General features: G+C 39.8%; 1 protein-coding gene across 1 annotated transcript in view; it reads left to right on the forward strand.

Annotated features, from left to right (window-relative positions):
- LRRC69 (leucine rich repeat containing 69) overlaps positions 1-16,622 on the forward strand; it is a gene marked incomplete at both ends in the record, with an annotated part of 28,886 nt that extends 12,264 nt beyond the window's left edge. Inside the window, 5 exons of the mRNA XM_081111089.1 lie at positions 4,088-4,283; positions 7,510-7,581; positions 8,787-8,888; positions 13,535-13,714; positions 16,491-16,622. Of these exons, the coding sequence (XP_080967215.1) occupies positions 4,088-4,283; positions 7,510-7,581; positions 8,787-8,888; positions 13,535-13,714; positions 16,491-16,622 (682 nt within the window). The remainder of the gene's footprint in view (positions 1-4,087; positions 4,284-7,509; positions 7,582-8,786; positions 8,889-13,534; positions 13,715-16,490) is intronic.
- Between the last annotated feature and the right edge of the window lie 1,244 nt (positions 16,623-17,866).

Consider the following 17,866-nt stretch of genomic DNA (forward strand, 5'->3'; position numbering starts at 1 on the left):
ATATTAGAGGCCCAGTGCATGAATTCATGCATGGGTGGAGTCCAGCCGGCCTGCCCTGATTGGGGCCGATAGGGCCGGCCCTGCCCTGGATCGGGGTGGGGAGCCAATCAGGGGCAGGGCTGGCTGGGGGGAGGGTCCATAGGTGGTTGGCTGATTGGCCCCATCTCCTGGTCGAACTGGTTGATGGGATAATTTGCATATTAGCCTTTTACTATATAGGATAAGTTCCATGATTTATCTCTTGTCCCCCCAAGTCCACATCAAGGTATGTCAATTTGTTCCATGCTCACAGGACAGGATTGTTTTGATGGTTAAATAAGCTAATCCATCAAAGACATTTAGGGTTGAACCTGTGATATAATAAGTACTTAATGGATGTTAGCTTTAATTTAATTGGTTATTATTTTTGTTCTTTCTGTTTCTCTCATTCATTTCTTTTTCGACACAAAAGATTGACTTAGTAGTGATTTTGGGAAAGGCTCTTTCATTTGGGGCCTGTTTCTTTGTTTCCCCGTTTGGGCTATCTCTGTGTTTGTTTCTGTGTATGACATAGAACGCCGTTACTCCTCATCTTTGTGTGGCGGCCTTCCACATAGGAGGTGTCTGAATGTTGCAATCTCCTTGATCTCCTGTGCAGGGCGCTCTAGGACTGTTTCTTGTTTGAGTTGTTTAGGCTCTCCTGTTGTAATTGGGTCCTGATTACTATGGCCCTTTTGTGGGTGGTATTGACTTCAGGCTAGCTGACTAGGAGCCTGGCATGCAAACTGCTCTCTCGAGATGGTTTGATGGGCTCAGTGGCACAATCATAGCCCTTCAGGCTAGGTGTCTATAAAGGTAAACCACTATCACTGGGTAGGAAATGCTGTGCAGGGGCTGCTCCCTGAGGTGGGGTTGTTCGCAGTAGGGACTGGAACCTGATCTACCTTTGAGTGTGGTGTTTGTGTGTCTGTTTGGGTTGAGTTCTTGTGTGTTCTGAAACCCACTACTGGTTGTGTTGATTCTGGGTCCCTTTAGGTAGGTTTCAGATGTGGTTGCTGTCAAAAATTGTATGTAACTGGCCTTGATCTACCCAGGTGTAGTTACCACTCTTTTCTCTCTTTATGTCAGTGTCTACTAGACCTGTATATGTGTGGGAGGGGCCAATCTGTGTAAATGGGTCTGCTTTGTTTAGCTTAGAAATGGGGGCAGATCTGTGGTTGGACCAAGGCTCCCGGAGGTCTGCTTCTATCTGTCAGCTACAGTGCCTCCCCCACCTGAGGTTTCCTGGACTTCCTCCAGGTGGGAGGGAGCTGTGCTGCTTCCGTTGGAGGTGTGCCCACCACCTCATCTCGAGGCCTGTGCTTGGCCACAGAGGCTGCGGGCCGGCCCCCCTGGCCCTTGTCCATGTCCACTCCAGGCCTCACCTGCAACCTCCTCCTGTGGTCATGACCCATTACAGCGTCCCGGCCTAATTTGCATATTCTCTCTCTCTTTCTGATGGAATCTGATAGTTATTATAGAGTTTTCACTTTTTTTTTTTACTCTCAAATTTCTCTTCCATCTGACTCATTTCTAGATGTCTATCTTTGATATTACAAATTCTTCCCTCCACTTAGTCTGCTTTATTTTCTAAGCTCGCTAGTTCATTCTCCATCTCTTTTATTGAGTTCTTCAGCTACAGTATTTGTTTGGCTCTTTCTCTATAGTTGTTACCTCTTCCGTAAAATAGTCCTTTTTGTTCACTGATTTTATTTCTGAGTTTGTGAATTGCCTGAGTTTTCTTGTATCTTGTTGAGCTTTTCAGAACTGCCATCTTGAATATTCTGACATTTAAACCACATATTTCCATGACTTTAAGTTCTTTTCTAGAGGTTTTAAGATTTTCTTTTGGATTTCCTTTGTTATTTTGGTTATTCATTGTGTTTAATGGGTTAATTCTCTGCTCTGGCATTTGCATAATTGTAAACTGCTTTTAAAAAGAATTAAACCTAGAGGTATTTGTTCTCCAGTAGGTGGCGTTGAAGCAGTAGTTCTTATTTCTCTTACCTCTATTGCAGGGGTTGCCTGGATCTCTTGGGGCAGTGCCCCTAAACTGTGCAGACCTCTCCTCGTTCCCCAGTAGCTGGGCATCCCCTCCACTACCCTGTCATCTCAGACTCAGGGAACCCCTCCCATGGATCCGCAGGAGAGGCTATGGATATTCTGTGTGCTCCGTGTGCCACTCCCTGTAGTCAGAGTGACTCCAGGTTGACTTAGCTGCTTCCACTAGGATGTACCACAGGGGACTGGAATGGTTGGGTGGGGGTAGCTAGTACCTGAATTCCAGTTCTGCTCCACGTTATGGGCTTAGCAGCAACAATTACAAACTACTTAGACTGGATTTTTTTTTCTTTCCCAGTTTCAGTGCTTTTACCTTCAGCTTGCTGCCCTGTGAGCCGCAGGGGGATGGAGTGGGCCAATTTCCCATCTGTAGAATCTCGTTCAATTCTAGCAGGCTTTAGAGCACTGATACTTTTTTGTACCATTTCTCTGCCCCTGCCCCTGGGCCCAGTTCTCAGTGTTGCCAGCCACCCAGGACAGATTGCTGTTTCTTCCTCTCCCGTCTAGTCTGTTCCGTGGAGCTGCACCCCAGCTCTTTACTGCTGAGGTGTCCTCTGGGCCTGCAGGGAAGGCTGGGCTGCAGGAGGTTCCTATCTCTGTCCTCCCTCCCAGCCCCGCCTCTGCTGTTCGCCCAGATGTGCCCCTTCTGATGTCTGTCCAACTTGGGCCTTCCATGGGAGAGACTCGGAGGTCCTATGATGCCACCAGGCTGCCGCGGTCCTTGACCACCTCTTTAATTTTGAAATATTCTTTTACCTATAGAGATGGAATGAAACTCACATGCTAATCTTCTCTATAGAGTTCAGTTTTACCATATGTACTGTCAAAGCAAGCCCTACATATTTTTATTATTAGCTTTGCTAGTAAATGCGTCTGCATTTGAATCTTGAAACTGTTATCTACTGGATGGGAAATTGGGGCAAGGTATTTACTACCTCTGATCCTTTATTTTTCTTACTTCTGATTTTAAGTGAATAATTCCAGCCTTAGAGTGTACTGATGATTAGATTAAATGCACATGCAGGTAATTGGTGCTAAGGTAGTGCTAATTTTTTTTGTTGTTGTTTCTTTATTCAAAATGATATTTTCTTAGCTTACAGTGTCCTCCTGTTGCCCTAATTTTACAAGTTTTATTATTCAATGCCAAGTTCAAATGTCAGTTTTTCAAAAATGCTTATGATATACCTCAGGTATCATGTCTGTAATCATAGACTCAAATTTTCATAATATTTTTCTCCCAGTCCAATGGCATTTTCTATCCTCATTTTATGGCTCTAGGTAGTATTTTCTTCTAGGCCATGATATATAAATAAAGAGTCTGTGTTTGACCCATCTTTGCATCTTCCACAGGAACTAAGTGGTTCTCACAAATTTTTGGCATAAGATCTATAATCTGTAACTATACCTCTACCGATACCTATATCCATGTAGGTGTTTATATGTATATGTATATTTCTGCATGTATATGTCCTCCTTTGTTTTTGGCTTTCTCTTTAATATAATGAATGTGTATGTACACAGAATGAAAATAGAATTTTCTTTCTTTAAAATCTAGGTTTTTCCCTGATTGGTTTGGCTCAGTGGATAGTGCATCGGTCCACAGACTGAAGGGTCCCAGGTTCGATTCCAGTTGCAGGGTTGTTCCCCAATAGGGGTCGTTCAGGGGGGCAGTTGATCAGTGTTTCTCTCTGATCGATGTTCCTAACTCTCTATCACTCCCCCTTCCTCTCTGTAAAAATCAATAAAAATACATTTTTAAAAAATTTAGGATTTGATTACATAAACTACTTTTAATGTAAGCTATCTGAATATAAATTATTTTCAAAAGTTTGATTACAACCAAGATTTTTTATGCTCTGATTATTCACAGTAGTTGTGAACATTTGACTGAAATAAAGCTCAGATGAGCTACAAGAAGATTAATTGACACATGGCTTTTGACAAGCAGTGTCTGTGCAATAGACTTTCCTTTTCTGTGTTTCATTCATATACTTTGTTTAATTTTCAGATTAGAAAGCCTTGTATATTTGACTATAAATCATAACCAGCTAACCAGTATTCCTAGAGAACTTTGTTTTCTTAAGAATCTTTCTGAACTTCAACTTAACTACAATCAGCTCATTTGCATACCTGAAGAGATTAAGTTCTTGAAGAGGCTCCAGAAACTTTTTCTGGCCAGAAACAACATTGAAGTTTTGCCAGAGGTAAGCAAAGCATGGGACAAAATTTTCTTTGGTTGGGGAAGAAGTCTCCTTACAACACGATTCAGGGGGATTGTAGAATGGACATGGGTAGCTGAGTGCACACCATCATTTGCTTTCCTTGTGATTAGATGGAGTCAGCTCCCAAATTCCTGTGACAAAGGATGGTTGTAACTTGTTTTATTTCACATAGTTAAGGATGCCAGGTTAGTAAATACAAATATACGATACTAACTTAAATTTGAATTTCAGATAAGCAATGAATAATTTTTAGTGTATGTTCCAAATACTGCATGGGACATAACTATATGAAAAAAATTCATTGTTTGTTTCAAATTTAAGTGAAGCTTCTATGTTTTATCTGGCAACCGTATATGCTGCACAGAATATAAGTACATGTGGTTTTTGAATATGTGCTAGATAACTTTCATTTTTTTCTTCATATCCACACTTTATCCTTTTTCAACCTACTCTGCATCTGGGAGAATCACCAGTATCAGCTCCTACATCCTCTGGCTTCCTCTTGGACATGGCCAATTAGAGGCACTAGCAGGAGGCGAAAGGATAGGAGAATGAATATCAGATGGTGTTCCCCTGGTACCCTGTCTGATGGTGTGCTATGAGTTTCCTGCACACCTTTTTGGAAAACTATAGCTAATGTCGTGTGATTCTCATATGGGCCATTACCATCTCCCCTTGGCTTTTTAGGCCTATGGTGGTAAAATAACTTCCTGCTGTTTCCCAGCTTTTGGGAACTTTGAGGTTTTAGAGAACTACATTTTGTAGTTTAGGTTTTTCTAAATCCTGTCAAACTTTTATAAATAGTGACTTTACTCAACTCACCTCAGACTTCTCACTTTGAGAGTGCTGTTTCATGCTAGGAACCTGTCAATGGGTTTACCTTTCCTTCTTATGCAAATTAGAATTAACTTGGTAGGAGGGAATGCATGTCATGCAGTAAATTGAGAGATAACAAAAGCAGGTCAAATCCTGCCTTCATTTTTCTTTCAAGGGAATATTCTCTTTAAAAATTCTGTGCACAGTATAATGTAATATGTGAAAACATACCAAGTTATAGGCTACAAATAAGAATATTTAAAAAAAATTCTATTCTTAAATTCTTTAAAAATCCTAATTTCTATAAACAAGTAAAAATATGTTTAAATTACAAAATAAATCTATTAAAAGTATAACTCATTTTTTTGAGGGAAAAGCTTTAACAGCAATATAATCTTTATGCTGAAGCATTATATTATTTAGTGTTTATAACACTTTATGGTGTAGCTCTTTTTATTATATCCAATTTAGAATAAGGAAAAGAGATTATGTGACTTGAACACAACTTGCAAAGATCAGAGAAGAAACTCAAATCCATGTCTCTCTAACTTAAAAGTCCTCTTTCTATCCTATATAATAAAAAGGGTAATATGCAAATTGACCCTAACAGCAGAACCTCTGGGAATGACTGGTTACTATGACACACACTGACCACCAGGGGGCAGATGCTCAATGCAGGAGCTTCCCCCTGGTGGTCAGTGCGCTCCCACAGGGGGAGCTCTGCTCAGCCACAAGCCAGGCTGATGGCTGCCAGCACAGCGGTGGTGGCAGGAGCCTCTCCTGCCTCCTCAGCAGTGCTAAGGATGTCCGACAGCAACTTAGGCCTGCTCCTCGCTGGCAAGTGGATATCCCCCGAGGGCTCCTGGGCTGCCAGAGGGATGTCTGACTGCCAGCTTAGGCCTGATCCCCTGGGGAGCGGGCCTAAGCCAGCAGGTGGACATCCCCCAAGGAGTCCCAGACTGCTAGAGGGCACAGGCTGGGCGGAGGGACCTCCCCGAGTGCACAAATTTTTGTGTACCCAGCCTCTAGTAATTTTATAAATCCCAAGGAGTTTAGATTTTAAAGAATTGAAATGCTAGGAAGCCCTATCCTGAATTATTATATAAAGAATGCCTATGATCATTTATGTCCTTGTACATTTAATATGATTCAGTCTATCATTATTTTGTAAATATAAGTGTTAGGTCGCCGAAGGAGGAATGCACGAGGCCAGAGTGGTGAGAGATTACGAATGATCATCCACACACCAGGTGGCTGAGCCTGGATGGCTCCAGCACCCAGTGACGGGAGTCAGTGGCTTTTAAAGGACTTTTGGAGGACTTTCTTCTGGGCGGAGACTTCTTTATGCAAACCCGGAGGGGGAGATAATGGAATGTGGTGACCACAAATGAAATGTGGTCTCAGCAAAGGGACTGTCCATAGTGAAATGACTGAAAAGCCAGCTAGCTTGATCAAACCTAACAATAAATATTTACAAAAAATACTTGTTTTGTTTATGAAAAAATTAGGAATCATTTTCTGGTACATTATAAATTGTGTGTATATCTTCACATGTGTATGAATGTATATGTCCATCCAGTCACATTAGGCATGTAGATAGAGACCCTAACAGATTTTACTTTACAGTATAAGGAAAGTTTTCATTTAGCACAGTGCTAAGCAAAAGGGAGATAAGAAATATATGCCAGTGGTAGAATTGTCAATTAGAGACAACTTTCTAAGATTACATCTGTTTTCCGTTTCTCAAAGATTCTTTCCATTGTAATGATAGTAATGTCTACCTACTGCTCACTATGTACTACGCCCTTTTAAAAACATATTTTTATTTATTTCAGAGAAGGAGTGGGAGAGAGATAGAAATTATGAGAGATAATCATCAATTGGCCCCTCCCACACACCCAAAACTGGGGATTTAGCCTGCAACCGGGCATGTGCCCCGACATGGTTCATAGGTTGATGCTTAGCCACTGAGCCACATGTGTATGTTGTATTGGGTCCTTTAGTAAGCACTTAGTAATTTATTTAATCCATGCAATAATCACTGAAGTAGGGGCTGCCATTAGCAATTCCATTTTACAAATGGAGAAATTCAAGTACAAAGAGATTAAGAAATTTACCCATAGTAAGTGTCAGAAGTGAGATTTGAACCTACAAATAGCCTAACTCTTGGCCACCATGTTATATTGCCCTGGAGTGGTCAGAGGAAATGGAAAATTCAGAGAATCTGACAATCCAGGATACAGCGATTTTCTTTGGGGAGGATATAAAAAAGAATTGATCAGGTAATTAGGAAAGATGATCAATACCATCAAGTTCGAACTTAGAAGAAATATTTATGATTCTATGTATCGTACAGATTCTTAAAAAATCTCTCTGTTGTTTTTTTAAACAGGTATTGTGTCATCTTACAAACCTAAGAATCCTAGACATAGCTGGAAATGTCATTCAGATATTTCCAACGGGAGTAAGTAGAGTCGAGTTCTATTATAATGGAAAGGCATTTTTGTTTATGCTACTGAGATTAGAACAAAATGAACAACCAGTAGAACCTGTAGTAATTGGAACCTTGAGTTATACAAATGACTCAAATACCTTTTTTTGTTCTAGAATTTCAAAACCTATTGTGGTCCTATTGTCCTTTTGTCCTTCCTTTGTGTTCTGTGCCAGCTGAAGTTGTTAGAACTAAGTGAACTATGATTGCTATCATAAATATTTTAATGTATTTGTATGGTTAGTGTTTTTTGTTAGTATATACTATCTTAGGCCACTTCATACTTTCTGAACATATTCTTTTCAAGAGCATACATTTTTTTAAAATATAGTTTTATTGATTTTTAGAGGAGGGGCGAGGGATATAGAGATAGAGACATTGATTGGCTCAGTTGGGGCTTTCTTCCATGCACCAAAAGGCTGCCAGTTCGATTCCTGGTCAGGGCACATGCCCGGGCTTATGGGCGGGATTCCTGTGTAGGAGGAAGCTGATGGATGTTTTACTATCACATCCATGTTTCTCTCTCTCCCTCTCACTTTCTCTCTCTCTAAAAGTCAATAAAAATCTTTAAAAAAAAAAGAAAAAAGAAAAAAAAAGCACTGTCATAACTACAGTTAGATGTGTTAGAAATGTATTAGTTCTTTTATTACCATACTAGAGGCCCGGCGCATGAAATTTATGCATGGGTACAGTCCCTAGGCCTGGCCTGCCATCAGGGCCATCTTCCCCAGTTGCCAGCAGCTGGCCCCACCTCCCACCGCCACCCACCCCTGGTTCCCCATTCGCCATCGGGCGATCAGAGCCTGCTGGCCAGGGGGAGGGACCGAGAGGTCGGCTGTTCCCATCTGCTCGCCAAACCCGCCCCTGCCACGAGTTGCCCTCTATGTGTGGGGCGATTGGTGGGGCGGGGGCCTTGGCCTGGTGCCGCCCTCATCCCCTGCCACCCACCCCTGGTTCCCTGTTCACCATCGGACGATGGGAGCCTGCCAGCCAGGGGAAGGGACCCAGAGGTGGTCAGTGCACCTCATAGTGACTGGATTATGTCCTGCTGTTAAAATACTAATGTGGACTATAAGTCCTAAATAAAGCATTTTAAATCTAATTTTCTTGAAGATGTAGCCTCAGGAGTAAAATTTGTTACTTTGTTGTGAAATGAAGTTTTTATTTTGTTTTGAAAGTTTCAGCATCTGAAGCTGAAGGAATTCTACTGTGAGGGAAACCCGCTGTTCCTGAAGGAGCCTGTTAGTGCTGTCAAGCAGCTGGACGTCCTGAGCCTACAGGTGACGCCTGAGTCATTCACACAGGCCTCCAAATAAAGCCCTGATTTAAGTTGTAAAGAGCTTTCTTTTAAAGCATTCTAGCCAAATCAGCAAGATTAATGTCACCTAGTCTATTGGCAGTGTGAATCCTAGACATAATCTCTTTGTCTTGCTTATAGAATTTAATGTCATCCTATCTGATTTCCAGAGTGACTAAATTCAGAAAAATGGAAATCTTTTCCCCTCCCTTTCTGCATTTTCTCATAAGAGAGGTTTTTTAACCATTTTCTCTGTGTACTTGCTGGGGAAGATAATGGTTTGTTAGTTACAAGTTGGCTGCAAACTGCCCACACTGTTTGGTCTTGTTTTAACTTCCCTGTCTCAAGTTTCCCTATTCCTCCTGCCCTGGAATCCTGTAACACATGTACCTGTAAGAGGTGTCCTAAAAGGTACTATTGTCATAGCCAGTATATATACTTTATATATTCTCACATTTCCAGGTAACTTTATATTTTGATGCTATATCTTCCAAAGTAATACATTAGCAGCAAGTAGGAGAAGAATATAAGTAATGGGTAATGTTAAGAGTTGTCAAGAGACACACCAGATGCAACACACATGTTTAGTTCCAGAAATCTTAAATGGAAAAAGTGTACTATGTGAACTGTGACCTATTTATAGGTCCCATGTATTTCAGCAAATTCTTCTACCATCTGATATTTTGGGGGGTGAATCTTGTATTAGTTTTCTGAAGCTTCATAGTGAGACTTAGACTTTAATTCTTGTAGCTAAAACTTACCTCTAAAATCAACATTTTATTCAGAATCACAAGTTATGCTCTGTGTAAAGAGGTAAAGAAAGGGTGGTAATAGACATGTAATTTATCAGTCCTGGTATTTATAGTATGAAAGGGTACTTTTTTTTTTTTTTCAGGAAGGATGACCTCAGTTATGTAACCACCCAGGAGAATGAGCTTAAGTGGGTAGGAGGTTATGCTGCTGAAGGATCAGGCATTTAAGGAACCCAAGCTGTGTAAAGGCAGCTTTCCCAGAGGCCTGTGAAGTGGAAGGGATAGCGTCATAAGGAACAGGGAGACAGCAATCTATAACATTTTGTTGTTATTTTAAAAATACTTTAATTTTGGTGAATGAATGACAGATTATATCTGTATCTATATATCTACATCTACATCTATGTAGGTATTCCCAAAGATTCATTCAGAGCCTAATATGGACTACTTTAATACTACTGAAAAATCTTTCACTTTGGCCAGAAAAAAAAAAGTTTCACAAACTAATTCAAATCCATGCAGTGTTTATGTAACATTTATATAGGACTTCCAGGCTACTGGCATAGACACTGGGGAGGTGGGGACACTTAATGGAGTAAATCAAATATATTTTTTGTTATTGCTTGGCCAGTAAGGATTTAATTTTAAGTATTACATATATATATATTTTTTATTTTTTTGCTTTAAGATGATGTTGATTGTCATGATGAAAATCAGCCTCTATATATTTCCTCCCCACCCCTTTTATTATTTAACTAGAGGCCCGGTGCATGGATTCATGGACATTGAAAGGAAATTAATTAGAAGGTGGCTGGCGGGCAGGACTGGGTGAGATGGGCTGGACATGCCTCCTGTGGTCCCTCCCTGGCTGGCCGCACCTGGGGTGGTGCTGGGGCTCGAAGGGCATCTGCGGAGTGAGCGGGGTCCTTCTGGCAGGTGGGGTCCCTCAGCCTAGCCTGAGGAGATTGGGCCGAAACTGGCAGTCTGACATCCCCCGAGGGGTCCTGGATTGCGAGAGGGCACTCTTCAAAGTTGCTGTCTCTCAGCAGCTCCTGCCCCCTGGTAGTCAGTGCATGTCATAGCGACCGGTTGACTGGTCATTCAGTCATTGGATCGCTTAGGCTTTTATATATATATGTATAGATATTCTAATAATATTACTATAAATGAAGTTTCCGAACATACCTGTGTGGATAGGTTTAATACAGAGTGAATTCAGAGATTTGGTTAATAGAAATAAGTATTCTTTACCAATATGGCTCTACCTAGGTACTCAATGCAGTAGGTAACTTAAACTAATGCTTCTCAAACTCTAACATACAAAGAGATTATCTCAGGAAACTTGTTAATTGCAGATTCTGATTCAGTAAGTCTGGAGTGCACCTGAGAGTGAATTTTCAATATGCTTCCAGATGATGCAAATTCTATTGGTTCATGATCCACAATTTTAGTGGTAAGAATTTAGACACTAGTAAATAGGATAGACTCAGTTTTCAAATCAGTCTGGATATTTGTACAGTCCTTGTTTACTGTAAATAAGAGGTACACAATTTAAACTGAACTTTAATAATGTAAGTTTATTATAACTTGGATTTCTGTATATAAAAAATATGGAAATTTTAAAATAGGAGTAAGTTGCTTTTCCTATATTGAAAACTAAACTTATTTATAATGCCAATTATTTTTATTTATTTATTTATTTTTTCTTAATTAAATCTTTATTGTTCAGATTATTACATTTGTTCCTCTTTTTCCCCCCATAACTCCCCTCCTCCCAGTTCCCGCCCCACCATCCTCCCTCACTCCCCACCCACTGTCCTCATCCATAGGTGCACGATTTTTGTCCAGTCTCTTGCCGCATCTCCCACACCCCTTTCCCCCCCAAGAATAGTCAGTCCATTCCCTTTCTATGTCCCTGATTCTATTATGATCACCAGATTATTTATTCACTTGATTCTTAGATTCACTTGTTGATAGATGCATGTTTGTTGTTCATAATTTGTATCTTTACCTTTTTCTTCTTCTTCCTCTTCTTAAAGGATACCTTTCAGCATTTCATATAATCCTGATTTGGTGGTGATGAACTCCTTTAGCTTTTCCTTATCTGTGAAGCTCTTTCTCTGACCTTCAATTCTGAATGATAGCTTTGCTGGATAAAGTAATCTTGGTTGTAGGTTCTTGGTATTCATCACTTTGAATATTTCTTGCCATTCCCTTCTGGCCTGCAAAGTTTCTGTTGAGAAATCAGCTGACAGTCATATGGGTATTCCCTTGTAGGTAACTATGTTTCTTTCTCTTGCTGCTTTTAAGATTCTCTCTTTATCTTTTGCTCTTGGCATTTTAATTATGATGTGTCTTGGTATGGTCCTCTTTGGATTCCTTTTGTTTGGGGTTCTCCGCGCTTCTTGGGCCTGTAAGTCCATTTCTTTCACCAGGTGAGGGAAGTTTTCTGTCATTATTTCTTCAAATAGGTTTTCAATATCTTGCTCTCTCTCATCTTCTGGCACCCCTATAATTCTGATGTTGGTATGCTTGAAGCTGTCCCAGAGGCTCCTTACACTATCTTCATATTTTTGGATTCTTTTTTCATTTTGCTTTTCTGGTTGGGTGTTTTTTGCTTCTTCGCATTTCAAATCTTTGACTTGATTCTTGCGCTCCTCTGGTCTGCTGTTGGGAATCTGTATAGTATTCATTATTTCAGTCCGTGTATGCTTAATTTCTAGTTGGTTCTTTGTCATAACATCGAGGGTCTCATTAGATTTCTTGAGGATCTCACTACATTTATCGGCGGCTTCTAGACAGTTCTTAAGAGACCTTAAAAGTGTGGTTCTGAACTCAATATCCTCCATTGACAGTTTTGTCCTGTTTCTTTGTCTCCGCATTTTTTATGCTTTCTTCGTGCACCCCCTAGTGGTCTTTGTGCGCAGTCTTGTTGTAGTTAAGCCTTGATTGTTGTCAGCAATACCGGGGATGATTTGACCTCCAGGCTAACTGGCTATGAGAGTCCACTGTGTCTGCAGTGGGAGAGCTTCTGTGCTGGATCTCTAGGGCGGTGCTAATCTAGCGTTTGCCTGAGGCTATCCGGCAAATGGCTCTGCACAGGGCTTGGGCGGGGCGGGTCCCCGGGGATCTACAGGGCGGGCCGGAGCGAGCAGTTATGGCTGCTCTCAGTTCCGTCCCTAGGGGCTCTGCCTCAGAGTCCCAGCAACCGCTGCAAACCTCGGAGAGAAAGCTGCCTTCAAGTTCTGACCGAAGCCAGACAGTCCCGCTTCTCCCGTTTGAGTCTGGGTCCCTAGAGACTCGCCAGGATCTGGAGCTCAGAGTCTGAAACTCCCTCCCGGTTGAAAACAACAACCGCGCCCTCCACCTCCAGCCTGCTCCGCGCGCACTCCGCACCTGAGTATTTCACTTCAGCACTGCGCCTCCTCTGAGTCTGGGTATGATATTCTCTTTCCTCCTAGTTGTAGAATTTCCACTCAGCCAGCCTTCCTGTGGTTCTGGATGATGTCCATTCCGTCTTTTAGTTGTTTTTTTGAAGTGGTTGTTCGAGGCAGCAATCTCCAGCGTTAACCTATGCCGCCATCTTGGTTTTTTTTGACAAATTTTTTTTTTTTAGATTCCACATGTATAAGTGATACCATGCAGTATTTATCTTTGGCTCCCCAAATCTGGAGGAGGCGGGGGGCGAGGAAGGAAGGAGTCGGGTTGAAGAGCGCTCATGCGGGAGGGCTACTGTGCGGGGAGAGGGCTATAATGCCAATTATTGACAATATACTTTTTATATACACCTTGAAAAATTAATTTAACAGACACTGTGAGGAATAATAAAGAATGGTTATTTTGAAAATTGTTTTGAATCATATTTTTTTTAATCTAGGAAATAACATCAAGATTTGTAATGAATGAGCTGACAGAAAGGAATCCTTTCCTAATGGAAGCCATAGAATGGTACCCAGAGGTTTGGGACATAATCTCTAAGGGAAGAAAATGTGCAGTATGTGGAAAGTCATTTTTAGGCATATGGATAGAATGTGTTGAATTTGTTTCTCCATCAAAGGTAAATGGTACTTTTTTGTGTGAATATGAGCATGAGTCCTCTTATTCTTTGTTCATATCTAAATCATCCAATACTAACTAGATTTGTATATAAGAATTTATTTCTATGATAGTATAATGTTTTTTCCTATCTTTATTGAGATGTAATTGATATATAACATTATGTTCAAGTGTACAAGATGTGATTAAATACATTGCAAAAAATTGCAAAATCATTGTCACCATAGTATTTGCTACCACCTCCATTCCATCACATAGTTAGATTATTTCATTTTTTATGGTAAGAACACTTAAGGTCTACTATCTTAAGAACATTAAAATATATGGTGATAATCAGAGGGAAAGGGGACTGGGGGGAGGTAGGAGAGGGTAGAGGGAGGTAAATGATGATGGAAGGAGATTTGACTTGGGGTGGTGAAGACACAATACAATATACAGATGATGTGTTATAGAATTGTACACCTGAAACCTATATAATTTTAACCTATGTCACCCCAAAAGATTCCTTATAAATTTTTAAAACAAAAACAAATATATAATGCATTATTGTTAGTTATAATCATCATACTGTACATTAGATGCCCAAACTTATGTATCTTATAACTGGAAGTTTGTGCATTTTGAACATTTCCCTACCCCAATGCTTAATGAACATCACTTTACTGTTTCTCTGAATTTATCTATTTTCGATTCTGCATATAAGTGATATCACATAGCATTTGTCTTTCTGTATCTGACTTATTTCAGTTTGTGTAATGCCCTCAGGTTATAGTGAATGGGAGGTTTTCCTTATTTCTCGTGGCTGAATAATAATATTGTCACCTTTTCGTTATCCATTCCTTTGTTGACAGTTTGTTTTCATATCTTGCCGATTGTAAGTAATGCCACAACGAACATGAGAGTGCAGATATTTCTACAAGATCCTGATTTCAATTTCTTTAGATATGTACTCAGAAGTGGGATTGCTGGATCATATTTTTAGTTTTAGCTTTTTGAGGAAGCTGCATGCTGTTTTTCATCGTGTTGTATTGATTCGCATTCCACTGCACCAGGGTTCCCTTTTCTCCACGTCCTTTCCAGCACTTATCTGTTGTCTTTTTTATGATAGCCATCTAACTGATGTGAGGTGATATCACATTGTGGTTTTAATTGCATGTCCCTGATGATTAGTGATGTTGCGCACTTTTTCATGTACCTGTTGTCCATGGAAAAATTTATATTCACTTCCTCTGCCCATTTTTAAATTAGATTGTTACGTTTTTTTTGGCTATCGAGTTAAATGAATTCTTTATATATTTTGGATATAGACCCTTATCAGATATATAATTTGTAACTATTTTCTCATACTCTGTAGATTGCCCTTTCATTTTGTTGAGTTTCTTGTGTTCTGCAGAGTTTTTTAGTTTGATGTAGTCCCCTTTATTTATGTGCTTTAATTGCTTGTGCTTTTGCAGTCATATCCAGGAAATCACCACTGAGACCAATGTCAAAAATTTCCCCCCTATGTTTTCTTCTAGGAGTTTTAAGATCTCAGTTCTTAAGTTTAAGTCTTTAATATATTTTGGGGTGTGTGTGTCTCAGTGGTATAGGATAGAGATGCAATTTTATTCTTCTGCATGTACCTATTCAGTTATATTTACATCATTTATTGAAGAGACTATCTTTTCCCCCATAGAGTATTCTTGGCTCCCTTGTCAAATACTAGTTGACAGTATACATGGGAGTTTATTTCTGGGCTTTTGATTTTGTTCCATTGGTCCATGTGTCTATTTTTATGCCAGTACCATATTGACCTGTAGTTTCTTTTGAGAAATCAGCTGATAATCTTATGCGAGCTCCCTTGTAGGTAACTAACTGTTCTTCTCTTGCTGCTTTTAGGATTCTCTGTTTTCTTTAAACTTTTGCATTTTAATTATGATGTGTCTTAGTGTGGGCCTCTTTGGGTCATCTTGTTTGGGACTCTGAGCTTCTTGGACTTATATGTCTGTTTCCTTCACCAAACTGGGGAAGTTTTTTGTCATTATTTTTCAAATAGGTTTTCAATTTCTTGCTCTTTCTCTTCTCCTTTCAGCACCCACCTGATGCAAATGTTGGTATGCCTGAAGTTGTCCCAGAGGCTCCTTACACTATCCTTATATTTTGTTATTCTTTTTTCTTTTTGCTGTTTTTATTGGGTGTTTTATTTTATTTTATTTTTGCTTTGTTACATTCCAAATCGATAATTTGATTCTTGGTTTCTTCTACCCTACTGTTGATTCTTTGTAAATGATTTTTTATTTCGCTTAGTGTATCCTTCATTTCTTACTGTGTTATTTTTTATGCTGTTGAGGTCCTGGCTAAGTTTCTTGATATCCTTATAACCAGTGATTTGAACTCTGCATCTAGGAGATTGCTTGTCTCCACCTTGTTTAGTTCTTTTTCTGGAGTGTTACTCTTTTCTTTCATTTGGACCATGTTGCTTTGTCTCCCCGTTTTGGCCACCTCCCTGTGTTTTTTTCAATGTGTTTCATCCCGAACACATTATAGCTGGACAATATAGTATGTTTGATAAAAGCATAGATAATTGTTTATCATTTGAATTTTGTTTAATACTGAGTTTGCCTTTATTAGCTAGTAAAGTTTATTTGTGTGAGAGAAATAGCAGATTAAGTATAAATAGGAGAGTGTGTCCTTTAGAAATCAATGTTATGAAATCTCTGGAAAAAGCTAATATTTATTTTATTCAAAACTATTTGTTGAGCAATGCCTTAATTTTATTTCCAATCTTTACTTTTTAGAACTGGAAGATAAGCAGAAATCTAACGCTGGTACCTCTTCGAACATTAATTTGTTCTTACCAATGTTTTAATCTACGTGGCCCTAACCAGTTTGGAATTGCTCGAGTGCAGAGCAGTGAGAAGCTCATTTAGAGCCTCAGGGGAGTCGCCCTGTCAGCTCTGCACACAGAGTCAGATTGTACCCTAATTATGATGTCATGCTGTGTCTCTTTGTCAATACATTAAGCCAGAGGAAGAAAAACAATTCCTTTTAAACATCCCAATATAAGCATTACAGCCTGCCTACGTTATTTAGATTCTAGATGTGCTGTTTCTTCTTTGACTTAAAAACAAAATAATAAATGGAATAACTATGATCTGTGTGGGAAATGAGACTTATTTTTTTCCCTGTCATCTTATGACCACCATTTTCCTTTTCTAGTATTAAGAGACTTCAATGGAGACAAATTTTGTAATTGAAAGAGAATCACTTTTTAGTGTTAGACAGTTGTATCACCTTTGTATAATTCAGGTAAGCTCTTATTTGTTAAGAGGCACTAATACCTTATTGACTAAGATAAAACCTTCATTCCACTAAAAATGAGTAAAAGGCTAGAAATCCAGGGTTGGTTATTCCTAGCATCACTTTGTTCATTTTTTGTTTTGTTTTGTTTTCCTCACAAACGGAACTGACAGAAGCCAGAGCAAAAGAGCTGAAATGTGAATTTGGCTCTTTTTCTGTGAAGGACAACAGAAAACTATGGGGAAAAGTTATTAAAAATATATGGCATGGATTGCATAGACCAGTGGGCTTTGTAAGTGTATCCAGCAGCATCCAGATCACTTGAGAAATTGTTAGAAATGCAAAACATCTGGCCCTACCCCAGACTACTGGATCAGAAATGAGGCAGTGTGTGGCCCAGAAATCTGTTTTAAGAAACCCTCTAGGCCAGTGGTTCTCAACCTTGGCTGTACATTAGAATCACCTGAGAATCTTTTTAAAATCCTGATTTCTGGGCCTCATTCCGGAGAACCACTGCTCTAGGCAATGCTGATACCCTCTGCTGTGTGTTCAGAAAAGCAAGAAATTTAATCATAATTTTACATTTAAAACCTCACTAGAAATATACTTATTCATACACTATTGTGTGGCTCTTCTGGTGGAAAGCTGAGTGGATTCTCATAGCCCATAGATGATCATGTTACCTTCCTAACTAGGCCTTTCGTTAGTTTATTTTAGGACTTACTCCTTTATGCATCAGCGTTCCCTTGGGCATACCTTGGGAGGCTAAGTCACTGGAGCACAGCAGAGAGGCCCTCATCCTAAAGAACACAAGAGTCAGTTCCTACTGAGGCAGAGATGAGGGCCTCAAGGCAGCTCTCTAAAAGCTCCCTTA

The sequence above is a fragment of the Myotis nattereri genome (genome assembly GCF_964212035.1).
Source record: "Myotis nattereri genome assembly, chromosome: 17".
Lineage (NCBI taxonomy): Eukaryota > Metazoa > Chordata > Mammalia > Chiroptera > Vespertilionidae > Myotis > Myotis nattereri.